Source organism: Poecile atricapillus, chromosome 2 (assembly GCF_030490865.1).
Source record: "Poecile atricapillus isolate bPoeAtr1 chromosome 2, bPoeAtr1.hap1, whole genome shotgun sequence".
Classification (NCBI taxonomy): Eukaryota; Metazoa; Chordata; class Aves; order Passeriformes; family Paridae; genus Poecile; species Poecile atricapillus.
The window spans coordinates 129,690,003-129,706,691 of NC_081250.1; the positions used below are offsets into that span (position 1 = coordinate 129,690,003).

General features: G+C 38.7%; 1 protein-coding gene across 2 annotated transcripts in view; it reads right to left on the reverse strand.

The window, feature by feature from the left end:
- The window catches only part of TRIQK (triple QxxK/R motif containing), a 58,838-nt gene extending 42,526 nt beyond the window's left edge, over positions 1 to 16,312 (reverse strand). The window contains exons 1-2 of one of the 2 annotated variants that reach the window (XM_058832025.1): positions 16,236 to 16,270; positions 3,351 to 3,389 (exon numbers count right to left, since the gene is read on the reverse strand). In XM_058832025.1, coding sequence (XP_058688008.1) covers positions 3,351 to 3,363 — 13 coding nt within the window. In that variant the 5' untranslated portion in view covers positions 3,364 to 3,389; positions 16,236 to 16,270. Of the gene's footprint in view, positions 1 to 3,350; positions 3,390 to 16,235 lie in introns of both variants that reach the window. The other variant, XM_058832026.1, reaches the window with a different exon arrangement.
- Positions 16,313 to 16,689: the final 377 nt, after the last annotated feature.

Here is a 16,689-nt window from a genome sequence, read left to right on the forward strand (position 1 = left end):
CATCACTGTGGTTGAATTCAGAGAATACTCCCTGTTTTACGTAAAACACCTTACCAATGAACTGTAACTCACCAAGATGCGTTTCTTTCCCCCTCTGTTATGGTTCATAGAAATTCTCTAGACTGAGTTGTATTTCATAACATTCACATCATAATAATTAGAGTGGAAAAAAAAAAAGTACTATTTGAACTTCCAGCTAACTGAGGAGGTAACAGATACATTTTTACACTGCAAAACTAGTTCTTGGCTTTATGTCACTGTTAAGAGACTGTTTTGATTTGCCTTTTGCAATTTCCATAGTCTATTAATGGTTTATAACAAAACATCAGCTGTGAAAGATGTTTGCAGTTTTAGCAATGCCAATAAAACAGAAGAAGAAAACACAGGCAAAAATTATTTCCTGACTTAAAATAAGCCACAGAGATATTTGTGTTTGCCTGCATGGCTCAGTGTCACTGACTCTCGCATCTAGAACCACGAGTCCTCTATGTTCTTCAAAGGGATGCAGTAATCATCATTCATTTCCACTGCTTTGATGGCTACATAGCAAATGCCTGAGAAACCCCGGAGACATTGGCACACAGAGCCCAGTGTCTAATAAGACAGCTATTTGCATAGAAGATCAGCCACAATTTAGAATGCATTGTGATAGATGTGGAGAGGGAATAACAGATCTATATTAGCATGTACGAAACTGAGATTGTTTTCACAATTTAATTCCTTGGGGACTACAGCTCATCACCTTCTCTTGTAAAGAATCCCACATTCCCCAAGGAGGCAACTTGCCATGAGCTAGACTTAAACTAAAATATGGATTAATAAGAGGCAATATTTATTATTTATGAACTTTGTTGTAGGAGAGGTTTTCAATGCAACTTTCTAACCATTTCTCAAGAAAGAAAAAGTCTGAAACATTTGTGAATTACAAAACTAATTCTCCCCATTTAAAACAGGAGTGGTTATCCTACAATAATTGGTCATCTTTACTGTAAAAGAAATTTACAATCAGGTCTCTGACCCTTTTGCCGGTTCTGACATCAGCAAATGGAGGATCTGGCTTCTCCTGCATTTCTTTGCCAACCAAAGGGACAGGAAGCACACCCTGCTGCATGCATCCCAAGCAGCCTTCAAGTCCCTGAAGTTTTAAAGACTACATAACCATTTAAAAACACATGTAAAGGAGCTTGTCCCTGCTCCTTTTACTGGCTACTGGAAATACTTGAAAAACAATTTCAGATAACATGAAAACAATGTGAGCCCTCCTCAACTTTCAAGCTTTTATAAAAGGTGGTTTTAAAAAAGTTTTTACAAAAGATGGTTTTTCAAAAAGAACAAAGTGAGGCCCCAACTAATGATTTTTATTTCTGCTTCAGAGATACTACAAGATTAAGAGATGTCTTCGTTTTTGTGGAACCCTTTACTATTTTTTCACGCCCTTTGGCTTCCCCTCTAGTAATTCACCTTTGAAAATTACACAGTCAGAAAAAGATATCTTTTTGTTTTTCTCTTCTTTTAGTCCTAAGCAGTGGTTGATAATAATTAAAACACATAATAAATTGCTTATTATCACATGTAACTGCCAATAGTATTCTGTGAAATTAAAACTAGTCCTAAATGTCCATTTCAAGTCTGGCTACACTTTAAATCCCAATTCACTGTTTTTCATGTATACATAGCATTTTCAACACCAATCAAAAAAAAAAACAAAAACTGAAGCAATTACATTAATGAAACAGAAACTTGCTATGAATGACTTTAGAAATACTAATAAAAAATAAGAATAGGATCTATATATACAGAGATTGCACTTTGTACATTATTGGTGAAATACAAATGATTAATAACAGTGATAAGCCTTAAAATGTAAATCAGTGAACTCAAAAGCCATGCATATTTGCATGTGTACAAACTTTCCTAGCAGTGATATTTGATAGCATGCCTGCACTCTCCCAACAGTAGATTGCCTAAATATTAACAATGGGCACATTAAAGAAATAATCAGTGAAATGACTGGTTTTATAGCTGAAATATAGTTAGTCAGCTGAGAGAAAAGCAAGTAAAACTTCAGGATGGAAAAGAACCACTACCAAATGTCTCTGGCATCTGCACACATACAGAGGTTCCTCATCTCTAATTACTAAATATTAAATAGATACCTACCTTAAACATAACTCCTTTTTTGTTTTGTTGGATTTAATGCAAGTTGATCATCTGAACTCATAAACTGAGTAGTTTTTAACATGATTCAAATATGCTATGAAACTTACTGATATCACTGGAGGAACTGGTCTTCTCCAAGTTAATTCCACAGCTGATAATTAATGGATATTTAAATATTTACAAGTTACGAGACAGGAGAAGTAGGCTTTTGTCCACCTAGATAAAATTCAAGGAGCACATCAGATCATCTGCAAACATCAAGTTATGCCAAAGAACTGGCAGCGCTACATGTAAAGTGGAAAACCATGTGCATGCAGGTATTTTGGAAACTGTTGCTGCTGGTTATTATAAGTGGCTTTTTTCTGTTGTTGTACTGCTGAAGTACAGTAACTAAGTTCTGTCTACATGGCAGTGGAAGCAGCCTGCAGCCAAAATAATGTATATTAATTATTTAATCATACTGTAGTCAAGAAGAATTTAAAAATCTTTACTACTATCTTAAAAAAAACTTCTACAAACAAAATACATTCATATTCTTTTGGTAAGCCTTACAGTAGTCTTCCATTCCTCTGGAAATTCTCTCACAAAGAATGAGACTATTATTTCAAAGGAAAGGGTCCCCTGCCCATGGTGATTCTTGCAGAATCTATCTCTGCTTTATCTGGGGATTTATTTATTTTTCTGTTAATAAAAGGAATGTAATACTTCTTTACTTAATTTAACCTTGAACGCAGCAGAGGTGATTTAAATTTAATTAAATTTAGGAAAATTAATCAAAAACACAGGATCCATAACTCCAGTCAGAATAGATATTAAAGTAATTTCAACTTTCTACACAAGGACAACAAACACTGTATGACATCCCAGGATTCAAATTATACAGGAACTAGAACTTTTACTCAGACATGTATCAGGCTATTTCATAGCTTCATGTAAGCACTAGGAACAAAACACATTGTTACTTCCAATTAGTACGCTCTGCACTCTACAGAAAGGACCTGCTCTGTTGCTTTTTAGCTGTACAAACTGCATGAAATTAGCTCTGTGTTTATTTACCAAAGTAATAAACAGGTAATAGTTCATAGGAATTTTGAGCATATTCTCATGAATGTTTCAAAATCCTAAAGCAATATATTTTGAAAAACTAATTTCATCAACAACCCAGATTCCACTAAATTTCAGGAACGTACCTGAGACACACATGCTACGCAGGAGGCCAGCTCCACTTCCTTTGCAATGGATGAAGAAAGAAATGTAATGGTTAGGAATCCAAATCACCTCTGGCAATCTTGCTTTCTTGTTAAATTCCTAAACCTCCTCAGAGTGACTAAAATTTGGTGGGATTATTTACACCAATATTTGCATTTTCTCATCTAATGAAGAGTCTACATAATTTTGCTAAGTATAAACTGTTTTTAAACATATGAGGAGTTGAAAAGATTATCCTTAAATGTACTCACAGCTAGGAAAAGAGTGAAAATTTCAAAGGTGGCAAAAGTTGAATAAGATTATTTAAAAGGTGTTGGAATTGACCCAGTTTAAGTAGAAGAGAAGCCTGACCCAATGCAGTGGGAAAACTTTTAAATTGTATAAGCTCACACCTGGGATTCCCCTAACTATTCTATGCAAATTGTTACTAGAAGGTTTCCTGTTCTTCTTGTTACTATTGGCTACTTTTTGCCACAGTGATTGTAATATTCCTAATTCTCTTTCCCTATTGGACCCTTCCCCCAGACCCCCACCTTAACGCCTCCCTGTTCTCCAATATATAAAAGTAACTGTGCTTATCCCTTGACCCTGGTCTTTTCCAGTCCATCTCCTGGTGGAGTGCACAGTGTACTGTTTGTTATTTTTGCCTTATTAAAGCTCTGTTCCCAGATAACTGGATCAGACTCGTCTCTCTCACCAAAGATGCCAATAGGTGACAAACCCAATGACAGTAGCAGCTGGTCTGACTATCTGGGTCAGGACTGGACTGCTACAAAAAGAACTGATACTATTTATGTAAAACTGCTTTCTTAAGCAAAAATAGGCTATTAAAAATGTTAAAAGGTCCCTTCCATTCCCAGAAGAGTAGTTTCTCTCTGCTTCTACAGAATGGAATATGCAGTAGGCCAAAACACACTTACAAAAACACTATTTACACAGAAGAGATCTATTTAGCAATTGGTGTTATTCTTGTGATAAAAAAATACGAAATTTTGCAGAAGAATATTCCTAACTGTAGTGATTCTACGGACCTTACATTTAATTTTCATTACTAGGTTGTTATGCCTTCAGAACAAGATTCCCTACTTACTTCAGAGATGAGTATAGCTATATAGCATGTATGAAACATATACTCAATTTAATATGAAGACAGATCTTAAAATTCCAAATGTTCAAACAGGGACTTTTTCCCCCATTTTTATGAATCTATGGTGGCACTGATATGTCAAGAAAATATCCTTTAAGAAGTTCATGAAGGAATAAAGCATACAAGTGGTTCATTTATGCCTTGCCAGACAGTTCAAAATGTAGTACTTCACAGAGGGAGGAGTAACGTCTGCTAAAGGGAAAATTACATAGTAAATTATACCATATGCAGTATTCCAGAGTAACATTCTTCAAAATAATAGAATCTGTTATTCAGAATCTGAAACATTTTTGGGGGGAGTGGGAAGGACATGGGATTATGGCAGAAATCAGAACTAAAAAGGGAGTTCTCCCTGTGTGTTCTCTTGAATGAAAAAACTCATTGCCCCAAGGCAGAAGATCCACCAAGGATGGATATAGCTGTAGACACCTCTGTGGCCTGAGGTTTAGGGAGGACGTCACCACCACCACCACAGAAAGCAGAATGAAACACAGCTCTGTCTCAAAAGTTCATCAAGTTAAGAGCAATAATAAGAAACAATTATTTGCTCTGTCTCAGTAACCGACCCATCAGCAGAAGACACTTTTGCAGTTCTGTTAAATCCCAGCAATTTTACTCCCTCTTTGATCTCCACCATATACCCCCTTCAGCACTCATTTCCTTTGATAACATGGGGACTAACTTAAATAACAGGTATAAAGTAGAGGTCAAAGACCTTAAGTTTCAAAATCAGCTAAGTCTGCCTAAGCACTTCACTTTAATAAATTATGAAGTTGCCATTCTTAAATTCAATAAAGTCCCGTATGGTTTTACCAAAGTCTTACTCCAAAATCTCAGAAACTCTGTTTTGCCCTCCTAGGTGTTACAGCAAGGAAAGAATGACTTCTTTCCTTCCCTTCTTTAAATGAGAAATTAAACCCTCTATTCTCCCCTCATTAGTTTTTGGGAACTGACAAAAATTCTATTTTTCCTAAGTGCTACTTTTTTTCTTGGGACTGCCACAAGCCATGGCCTTGCTATAAGCCTGAATGCTTTAATTATATACACTTGTTAATTTCTCATTTGTAGATTTTTAAGCTTAGGCTCATTTTTGATGGAAATGAAATTCTGATTTCTTCCTCAAGTGAGAAGTAGTATTTAGGGATTATCCTTCCCTTTAGTATACCCATCTTAAACTACAGCTCTCAACCATCTACGAAGTTTTCAATATTGCAAAATGGGACAATCATGTTTATTGAAAATAAATCTTGTAACTTCTAAAGTTATTCACACACAAAAATTGGAACAAGGAAGCAATTTCATATTTATCATGCTTTTGTTTCTACGGTGACTTTCTTTTCATTTGCCTTACCTTAAGACTACTAAAACCATAAGATTTCAAAGCAAATTATTTAAAAACTGAAATAGTTTTTTTGAAGTAATATTTCAAAACAAGACAGTTTGAAACTGCTGTAATTTTTCCTTTCTTTTCATGCTCTCACTGTTTGTAAAAAAAACAAACCATGTATGTATGTGAAGCTAAGTCTCATCTTAATTTTTCTCTATTAATTCTAATATTGATATCCACCTTCTTTTAATATGTCTATCTTTCAAACAGAAACCCAACTCTCAGCAAATAAAATTATCTTAATAACTGAAAACCGAAAGAGAAAACATCCACAAATATGCCACACAGGCACAAAGCTGGGAAGCAGACAAATGTGTCCTTCTGCAACATATTTCACTGTAGCATAACACAATGTCCCATCACACGACTTCAAGTCAGTAACTGCCAAAACTGGTCACTGTATTTATAGCCTAATGATTGCTTCCCTTCTTACCCTGAGCAAGCTTGCAAAAGTTGAAAAGCACTCTACAAATGACAGCAGCAAATAATACTTCAGTCCACATAAACCTAACCGTAACACTTCAGCAAAACTGAATTATTAGTTCCATTACTAAACCTGGTGCTCAAAAGGACTTAAGGGGTAATCTCTCCACCCAGCATTCAGAACAAATGCACATTTTTTTCCTTTCTCTAAAGCTATTGCAGCTCAGTAAGTAATAAATAGGCTGATCTGTGAATGAAGAAAAACAGTTTTATGCCTTTTTTTTTGTTTCACGTGCTGTATTAGGCATTCAGGAAAGCAACTCAGCTTAAAAAAAAATCATTTAGTCTAGTCACCAGGCAAAAGAAACATGAAGTATAAGGAGATTTAATTTGGTGGGTGTTTTGTATATATGTTTTCCTTCATTATTTAACAGCTGATTAAGGACAGTAATCTCAGAATCGGTCAGGTTGGAAGAGACCATAGTAGGTCATCTGGTCCAACATCCCTGATCAAGCAGAGTCTTACTGGAACACATGAAACAGGACTTCATCCAGATGCAGATCTTCCCCATAAAGATCAGAACAAAAAGCTGGCATGCATTTCATCAACCTTAACACAATATATCTTTTTTTGTACTTTCTTTAAAATTGAGATGAAATCCAGTGGATAACCAGTAGCTAACTTAGTGTTAACATAAAGTTCAGCTCTACAACACTAATAATGAGCTTAATAGTCAGCTTAGTAAACACAGACCCACAGATGTTAACAGCAGCCTTTTCAAAACCAAGTCCCATTTGGTTCTGAAGGATTAGGCCATAACTGGGTGAAAAGTTTAATACAGCATAAATAACATCAGCTCAGTAGTTTACAAAGTAGTTCAAAACAATAGGCCAAGCACACTCTCTGCAGATTTTATCTAAATTGCTCAAGACTTGGCTCTCCTGAAAACTACCTTGAGATCCCATTAAAGGCAATGATTTTTAAGATAAAGAATAAAGTAATAGCTTACACGATACCATCTCTTTGGGAGCTTTATGCTGTATTTGGGAAAAATGGGGAGTATAAGATCATTAATATCTATCTACAATCTGAACCTTGAACAAAGATTGAATTAAATGAATAGATCAAAATCAGGCTAAAACCTTTATATGCACCAAATGAAAAAATAAGCTTTGATAAACATCAGAAAATCTGGTAAACTGTTTCCTTGCCTCATTTTAAGGCAGAAAAAATTGTGGAGGGCAGCTGGGAAGAAAGGCAGAAAAATGAAAAATCATCAACCAGCAAAAAAGCATCAGTTGAAACAGAACATCCTATGAGCAGATGAAGATTTTGGATAAAACCATTTGTGCAAATGCCTGTTTGGGCTCTTTTCATGGCTCTTCCCACTAATGGGAACAGAGTGGGAAGAGACTGCATCTCCATCTCTTCCCTCCGTTCCTGAACAGCATACAGGTGTGTGTCATAAAGAAGAGATTTTGCTTCAGGGTTCATTGTCCAGAAGAATGCCAAAAGAAAGAATAACACTGAGACATGTTAAACGAAAGTATCCTTTTGTTTTGAATCAGTCAGTATGAGTAAAATTCTATTTACCATAAAAATACTAGTAAAATACAAACTGGAACACATTTTGATGGGCGGCTGCTTTAGGAGATGGCACTTTTTGTAACATCCTGGATTCTGATGTGTTAAAGGTTGGCCTTTTCTGGCCTAATAGATACCTCTGATGAGAGATTCCTGTACCACAAACCAGTTACAAACAGAATAGTTATATGACTGCTAAAAGACATAATCTGAAAAGCAGTTTGTGAGCATTTCTTAAAGAACCTAGTCTGAGATAAAATGGCAGATGACAATCCACTCCATTTGCTCATATTTCCTGAGGGCATCTCTCTAAATACTAGGGGTGTCCTGGGGTAGCAAACCAGGACAAGGGGTCCTGCCCTTGGCTAGAGGCAAAGCAGAATATTTCTGCCATCAAGTTTTATTAGGAGAAGGTGATTGCACTGCTTGAAATCTAGCCTTGTAGATGATACGCAACAACAAAAAAACCTTCTAGAGCATACAGTAAAATGAGTTCAGACTGGTTTTCTTAAGAACACACCACCATCACAAGAAACTGCAGATCTGTTCTCTTCCTGCTACAATTGCCCAGTCTGGCCACTACTGTACCAACAGCAGTACAGCTCTGTAACTAAGTTTAGAAGTTTAACTGGGTCAACTCTGAAAATGAACCTGTTTCCTCTTCTTTTACCTTTTAGCAGACTTTATCCCACGCACTCAGCTTTACAGCTGTCCTAGTTGTTGCCACACTGACCTACAAATTTATTTTAATAACAAATAACAGCATAGTACAACGGAAACACCCTTCCAGCTCTTCACTATTTCCAGCAATGACAATGCATAAATGGGAAGGCTCAAAAGCAGAAAAGAGATGAGTTTGGTCAGACAATCATCACTCTGAGCTTTTGCCTCCACACATCATTCCTTCCCCTTCTAGGTCCCCTTCAAGGTAGAGGACATATTCTATAGTGTCCTTCTATGGTCACATTATAGAATTGAACTAAGCCTATACAATATACAGTACTCGTTTGCAATAAATGACAGAATACAAATGCTTTGAATTCCTTAGTCTGCATATATGGCTATGTTTTAGTACAGCATCCACATTTACATCATAATTTCCACAGGTCTATATAAACATGCATGAAGATAAACAGGCACTCCTACCATGCAGAACTGGAAGAATTCACCCAGAAGCTTTGCTCTGTAAATTATTTCAGATATATTTTAATGAAGCCATAAAAGATATTAGCAAGTGTGCCGGGAACTGTCAGTTTAAATTATTATGATCTGTTACTCTAACAGAAGTTATTAGTATTACTTAACCCACTGGTGTTCTTAAAATGAAAAGAGTTTCAAGTCTTTTTCAGTAGGTTTTGTCTATAATATTTTTTCCAGAATATCCTTCCTGTTTAGCCTGTTAGTCTCTAGCTTTGCATGCACAAAAAGATACCAAAATAGCCCAGGCTTTCAAATTATCCTATCTTTCAGAATAAAAAGTAAGCATCAATCAAAAAACGCTTTATTAACCTTTTCATTCCAAATTACAGAAAGATTCATTCATAAATTAAATAGCATGTCAAAAAATTCCAAGGAAATCAACATCCACCCTTGCCTTTACCATTTAATGATCTCAAATTTTTTTTAAAAAAACAACCTAGTAAACTATTAGTTGCTGCAATTCTTAGCAGTTCCATTAAAATAATACTCAAGTTTGTAGAAAAAACATGCTCTTGAAAGCTTTCCATGCTGCATATGTATACAGCAAAACAGAAACAATGCTTTTCATGTCCTCTGCATGAAGAAATGGCAAATTCAGACAGATTCGGCAGAGCCTTGCCTAGGACACTAAGCAGCATGTATGCAGGAGGGCCTCTGCAGCAACCAGGTGGGAGGGAGAGCTAACAGAGCTGGCTGAGGTAAGGCAGATGTGTGGTCAGAAACACAACGGCAAGCGTGAACCCAATCTCAAACTCACCTCTCAAGGGCAGTTCTACTAACAGGACTAAGTCTGTGTCTTTCAAGACCTTCATCATGCTTTCAAATTTTTCAGGACATGTTTTCCACAGAAGTAAAACTAGATGTAACATTTCAGCACTGGTCTTATTATTCAAATCGTGCTTCTAACTCTCCTCTCCTAGGCAGCACCAATCCTTCTTGACACTGCCCTGCACTTGAATCCCCTTCGTCTACACAAACCTCTAAGTCTTCCCTCAACCACAGCTTTACAAGATAAAAGTTTTCCATTCTGCACACACATCTAGCATTCCTTGTTCCTCGGCACATGCACACAAACTACATTCTAATATACTCATGTTACCATGGTCTCATCCATGCTTTAAGCTTTATCCTTTCTTCATCAATCCAGCAATCACTGAACTATTCATCCTTTGCCACTATTACTTGCATGTTTACAGTCTATACACAGATAACTGACCAAAACGACAAGCACATTACACCTGATGCAAACGCTGGGGGAAGTCCCCACAAGCTCTCAACCATTGCCAGTGGCCTCCCAGCCATTACTTCTGAGTGCTGGCAGCTCACCAGCTCTTTATCCATTTTATTGTTACTGTACAGTTTTAATTTTAAAATTAATTTTAGTTGAGAAACAGTAAATCAAGGACCTAATCAAATATATATGTTAGCTATATAAAGACTGTGCTTTCCATTTGACAGCCAAGACACAAAAACAAAACAAGTAATCCACTGCTTCAGGTTAACAGTTTCCTTTTGGCAAGAGCATAAATAATACAGAACTGGTCTAGCAGTAAAGTAAGTGATGCAATCTTAATTGGAGGCAGTGTAACCAGCTCCTCACAAAATGACAGCAACATATCGCCTACTAAACAATTTCTATAGCATACATATTACATGAAAGAAAGATCTATGGTTTTTAATATAAGCTTTAAGGTATGATCACTTTCAAAATGGACAAAAGTCAGTTTAAGCAGAGGTGGTGATATAGTAAAGCCAAGCCTGGACATGTCCTCCACAATGACTTGGTGCAGGGTGAAAATAAAGGTAATTAAAAAAAAAAAACAAACTTTCAACATGATCAACTTAAAACTACAAAGGAGTCTCATCAAGCAGCTCTGGGTGTCTGAGAGGCTTTAAAATGTCGCTGACCCAGGTGCTTAATCTCCTTCCACAGTTTAGGAGGCTGTAAGAAAGGAAAACAAAAGGGGTTATATTCTGTGCCCAAGACCCAGGATGTGATTCCCAGCCTCCACATCAGCACATGGCACCCTAAAAGAAATGTGAGTTCAGGTGAGGGAAGTGAACTGAGGCGCATGTACTGCCAGCTCCTCTATACACAGACTGCAATCTGAGGGGTGGGGAGAAGCAACCAGCTGGCACCATCTTAAACTACAGCATTTAAGGCTTCCAGAGTACATCTGTCAGAGCCATTTGTGAATAAATTTCAGCATAAGAGTTTGTAGAATTGAGAACTTCATATGTAAAGATTACAATGAAAACACAATAGATAAAAGCACAAAAAGCTACAAAGGCTGATTGATAATTTAAATGTGAGAGGGAATTATCATGGGTAAACTTAACCTTTTCTTCATTTACACCACACAGCACAGCCAGTGAGAAAACAATTAAGACTTCAAAATCTACTACATTTTCCACCCAATCTGTTTCCCCAATATAAAACCCAGTTCATTAAATAAAAGGTTATTATTTTATTCCACTTTATTTTATTTCAATAGAAATACATGAGGATTAATTTAGCTTTCTGGCTAGAGGCAACCAACTAAAGACAATGCAACCCCACTTTTAATTTGTCTCACCTAAGACTAGAAATAACAGCATTAATAACTGACAACCAATTTGTGTAGAAAATGGTGTGCTTCAGCTTGTCCTCTGGACTTCAACTTTCCAACTATCATTCCCAACACTACCTTACTGCCAGCGTTTGCTCTTTCCCCCTCTCACACTTGTCCTTTCTGCTGTGACTTCTCCACCATAAGTTCCTGCTGTCAGAACAGTCTTTCCTTATTTATGCATTATACCAGCTCAACATCTAGCCCTGGATTTCTACTGCACCCTTCCTTTCCTATCTCCAATTCTTCTTCACAAGCCCTTCTGGGTTTATATTGGCTAATTTGTCAGCTTTTCTTCCCAATTCTGCCTCTTTTTTGATTGTAAATCATACTGAGTGAAGGATGGTGACAAGAACAATCACAACACATGAATGAACAATATTTTGATGATGCATGAGTTATACTTAAAACTGCAAAAAATCCCGGAACAGAATAAACTGTATTGTGCAAAGCTCCACTGTATCACTGCAGTATATGTTTAGAAAGGCAGAATCAAACTCAAAAAATCACTAATGCTGATTGTTAGCCCTGTGGCAAAAAAAACACAAAACAAATGAGAAACAAAGGAATTAGCGCAGTCCATGTCAGGAATGCCTCAAGTATTTACTCAACTCACTGATTAAAGGGGTATCTGTGCACAGCTAGTGATATAAAAGCACCTGGGATTCCATGACATTTTCCCATGACCTTCAAACATAATTCTAAAGAATAAAAATGTATCAGGAACCATAGGCTGTTGCAGATAATTCTGTGATATTAAAGCTGCATTAATGCAAGTCCTATTTGAAAATACACAGGCAAGAACTCGTTATTCTTCCACAGCCATACCAGTGACCATCTATGTTTGTCATTATATGAAACAACAGCTCCTTTCTCTACAGCAAACACCACAGTTTTTCTAGAACTGTTTTTCCTTTTTGTTTTCTTTACAAAAGGAAAAAAAAAATTGTTACCCGCTTATTTTGTGTGCCAAAAAATACTTCAAGAACAAACCTGATTATTAAACAGCTATAAGATAGACTGTTTCTTCATCTCCTCTACCAGACATACCATGAGGTTTATGTTGCACATAATGCTGCAGTGATATATCATCAGGATTGTTAACTAAAAGTAGCTTCACTGTGCACGTGATTGATAAACTATGGAACTATTAAAACATTAAAAATGTTAATCTTCGTAATAATCTCCTGAAAAATTTTTATATTAATTTAAACCATGGATCATTTTAATATTTAATCATTGCAGACTTCACTTGGAATGAGGATAGCCATTCACTGAAAACCACTTCATTTTTTATTTTGAAAAATGATCAGCTACTATTTATTCTGTAAATCTCTTCACATTTTTTCCTTACATAAAGCAAACCTGCAAGCAAATGAAAAAATACACAAGAGCAGAAACATTTAAGGCAGAATTTGGGTCAGAAAACATTGACTTTCACACTCCTGTTTCCCAGGAGTAACTGCATTACAACAGTAGTATTGTATGAGAGTCAGAGGACTGGGGGAAGACTCATACTGCAAATAGAAATCACTGGCTTCTTTGTCCACACCTTACACTCATCTATGTTCCACTCTCTTTACATATCTCATAATGTGTAAACATAATAATTCATTATTTCTTCACAACAGAGTGACACAGCTCCCCACAATATTAAACCAGTTTAGGTTTTTCAATGGGTGACCCAATTTTGTAACATTAGCCCACTCCTATCCTCTCCTATAATTCACAGCTTGCCTTGCTTAATGCAAGACTTAGATTAATATGGAAACAGTCCAAAGGAAAAAAATCCAACTTCCTAGTTTTGACAAAAATCTCACATGAACTCTAATCCTAACTGCAATTAACAGTAACTAGTCTTGATGGTATCAACTAATTTTGAAAAGGTATTTAAAATTATCTAACCAAACTAATTCATGGTCTAGAGAAACAAATTTCACAGAAAAATGCAAGGACAGTATCTTCACTGCGCTGCAAAAATATAATCCAAAGAGAACAACACTTGTCTTGTTTTCTACATAGGGTTTACTAAAACTGGTTGTTTTCTGGAGCTACTGCCATAAAGTACACTGAGCTTCAGATGCCTTTTACACTGGGCTGCAGGAATTTGGCTGAAATGTTTGAATTAAGTAAATCCTAAAGATACTCTGGGCAGTACCACAGGTTAATATATTAGCTTACAAGACTAGATTTCATTCTGTATTTCTGACCAGTAGCAAGGTAGATCTTCAAACTGGCACACAAACTGGCTTCCTTACCTGAAGAAGCTGCAGAGTCTAACAGCAAGAACTATGAAATCCAGAACGAGCAAAAGTGAGTGCAGCATCTTTCAGTGCATATAAACTTAGTCTGGGGAGTTCAAATTCATAGAAAAAAAACACAACCAACCAACCAAAAAGCAGTAATGAAGGTACTGCTTTTACTCACAATTTTATGAAGAAAGTAGGTATCTCCTTGCATATTAGCTTTCTCTAAAGTATATTCTTAAGAAAAGACATACGGCAAAGTCCTAGTCAATCAATGTGATCAGTAATAAACTCTGGAACTCAGTGGCTTGTATCCAAAATGGAATGCATAATTCTGTTTATATGACTTTATAAAAGCCTTATATACGTCTTTGTACAAAACTCAATGTAAGACTTAAAGCTAAATACATAAGGAATTGTAGCACTGTTAACCAGCATCTCTGCTTTAGTAATCAAATTTGAAGTAATCTTTCAAAACTTAGATGTCTGAAAACTTCCCATGTTTGCATTGAAAAAGTATTTTCTATATTGTTTTTGCAGATACAAAATACTACTTTTAGCACAATAAGTCAGTTGTAGAACACTGTGGTAATCTCTTCTTGGCTACATAAATCAAATTCACAGAATTCCCGAGATTGTTGATGGACCTCCTGAGGTCATCTATTTGTGCTCATCTACTCCTGCTCAGCCAGGTTTATCTAGAAAACTATACATAAATTACATCCGAAGTAGACTTACATTTTTCCAGCTTCCACAATAACAGAAAGAAGTCCAAGAGGGTAGATTGTATTAATCTATGCATGATGAAAGACAATCATGTCAACAAAAAAGCTGGCCAAATTTTTCTTTAGGCGAGCAGACAAGCTATTTTCTGAACAATGGTCAGCCCGCCTTGTATCAAAGAGTGAAGTGATTCAGTCAAGGATGACATGCCAAACAGCAGTACTTAAGAAACAGTTAAATTTCCCCTGGATTTGTAGAATTTGTGTCTCTCACAAATATCACTTTACGCAGTTTTCCCCTATAGAAGTTACGTACCAGTAGCAAAGGCTGCATTAGAACTCAACGTATCTTTAATAGCAGATACCCTTCCAATCTGATTAGTAATGAGCCTGGGCCCCAGCAGGAACAAACTCAAAATCTATGGCATGCAATTGAATTACTGAGTGTGAAGGTGTGTGCTGTATATTCAGCCCAATTACACCATAAGCTCTTTCAGAGGTTTCTAAAACTACTATGATCTGTCCTTGTAACTGTGGGCTGATGGAAGGTGGAGCAGCTTGAGAGCCGCATGAGCAGCGTGGCAGAGAACCTCCTGCCAACAGTTTACATTTAGAAGTTTTTGCAGCTCACATATTCTCAAATATTTCTGTGCAGGATTTTCTGACCACAGGCATGACCAGAGCACTCTGCAGAGAAAACAAAGAAGTTCAATGTACCCGGAACACATCACGCCTGTAAGGCAAACACAGCCAGCTCAGCACTCCGGGTTGATCAGATTTACTGCACACCCACGGCCGGCCGAACACATCCAGCAGCGCTGCACGCGGGGGATCAGCACACACACAGCACCGGACTGTCCAGCTCCAGACACCCTAACACCTCACCACCAGACAGAGTTACACACACACACACACAACCACACCGCACGGGCCGCCAGCATGTGAGCAGTCGTGCTCACGAAGGAAAACCGTGAGCTATCCTCCCATGGAGGCACCGCACGCTTCGGCCAGTTCGGCCCCGCTGGCGTGCACGGGCCAGGCCTCGAACACGGCCCCACCGAGGAGACCTTGGTGAGGGGTTTGTTTCCCTACAGTTTGGCTGCCTAGGGCTGCCTAGTGAGAGTCGTACTTCTCCGAGCACCGAAAAGCAGCCCTGGCAGCCGAGAGGTCCCGGTACGATGAAACGGAACACCAACGGCGGCCGCCGGACACAGCAGCCCCGCAGCTACTCCCGCCCACGCCCAAAATGGCGGCAGCACCGCCGACCCCCTCCCACCCCAGCCCCTCCAGCCCGCGGTCCGGGGGCGGAGCTTCCCGGATTGACAGCGCGCTCCGGCCAATCGCGGGGCCGCGCGCTTCCCGCCGGCCAATGGCAGGGCGGGCCCGCGGCGGTCAGCGGGCCGGCCGCGCGCGCCGCCGGCGCGAGTCCTCTCTGCCCGCGGGCCAATGGCGGCGCCCCCGCGGCGCGGGAGGGGCGGGGCTGGCGCAGCGCCCGTGAGGGCCCGGCGGCCGCGGCCGCTTGCCCACCCCGGGACGCGGCGCGGTACCTCGGGCCGAGCGGCAGAGCTCCGCCTCTCCCTCCTCCCTCGCAGGGGCCACTTCCTGTGCTAGCGGGGCTCCCGCCACCTCCTGCCCGAGCGTCCCCGCCTCCCGGTCCCACCCGCTGTGCCCGGCCCCGCGGCACATGCGGCGGCGAGGCGGCTCCCGGTTGTTTGCGGTGCTGAGTGTGTTGTAGGGTTTTCAGGGAAGATGCTTTAGGGCATGCTGAATGCTCAGCTGCGGAGTGGTTCAACATACCCCGCTCACATCCTCCTCTCCCTTTTATACCGCTGAGTTTCTTGCCAACAGAAATGTTGCTCCGGACTTGCAGAGCGGAAAGCAATTAACCACTTTCACATTGCAGAATCACAGGATGGTTTGGGTTGGAAGGGTCCGTAAAAGTCATGTAGTTCCGTCGTCTTCATTTATCACAAGCCAAGTCGGGACTTGCATTCAAAGTCC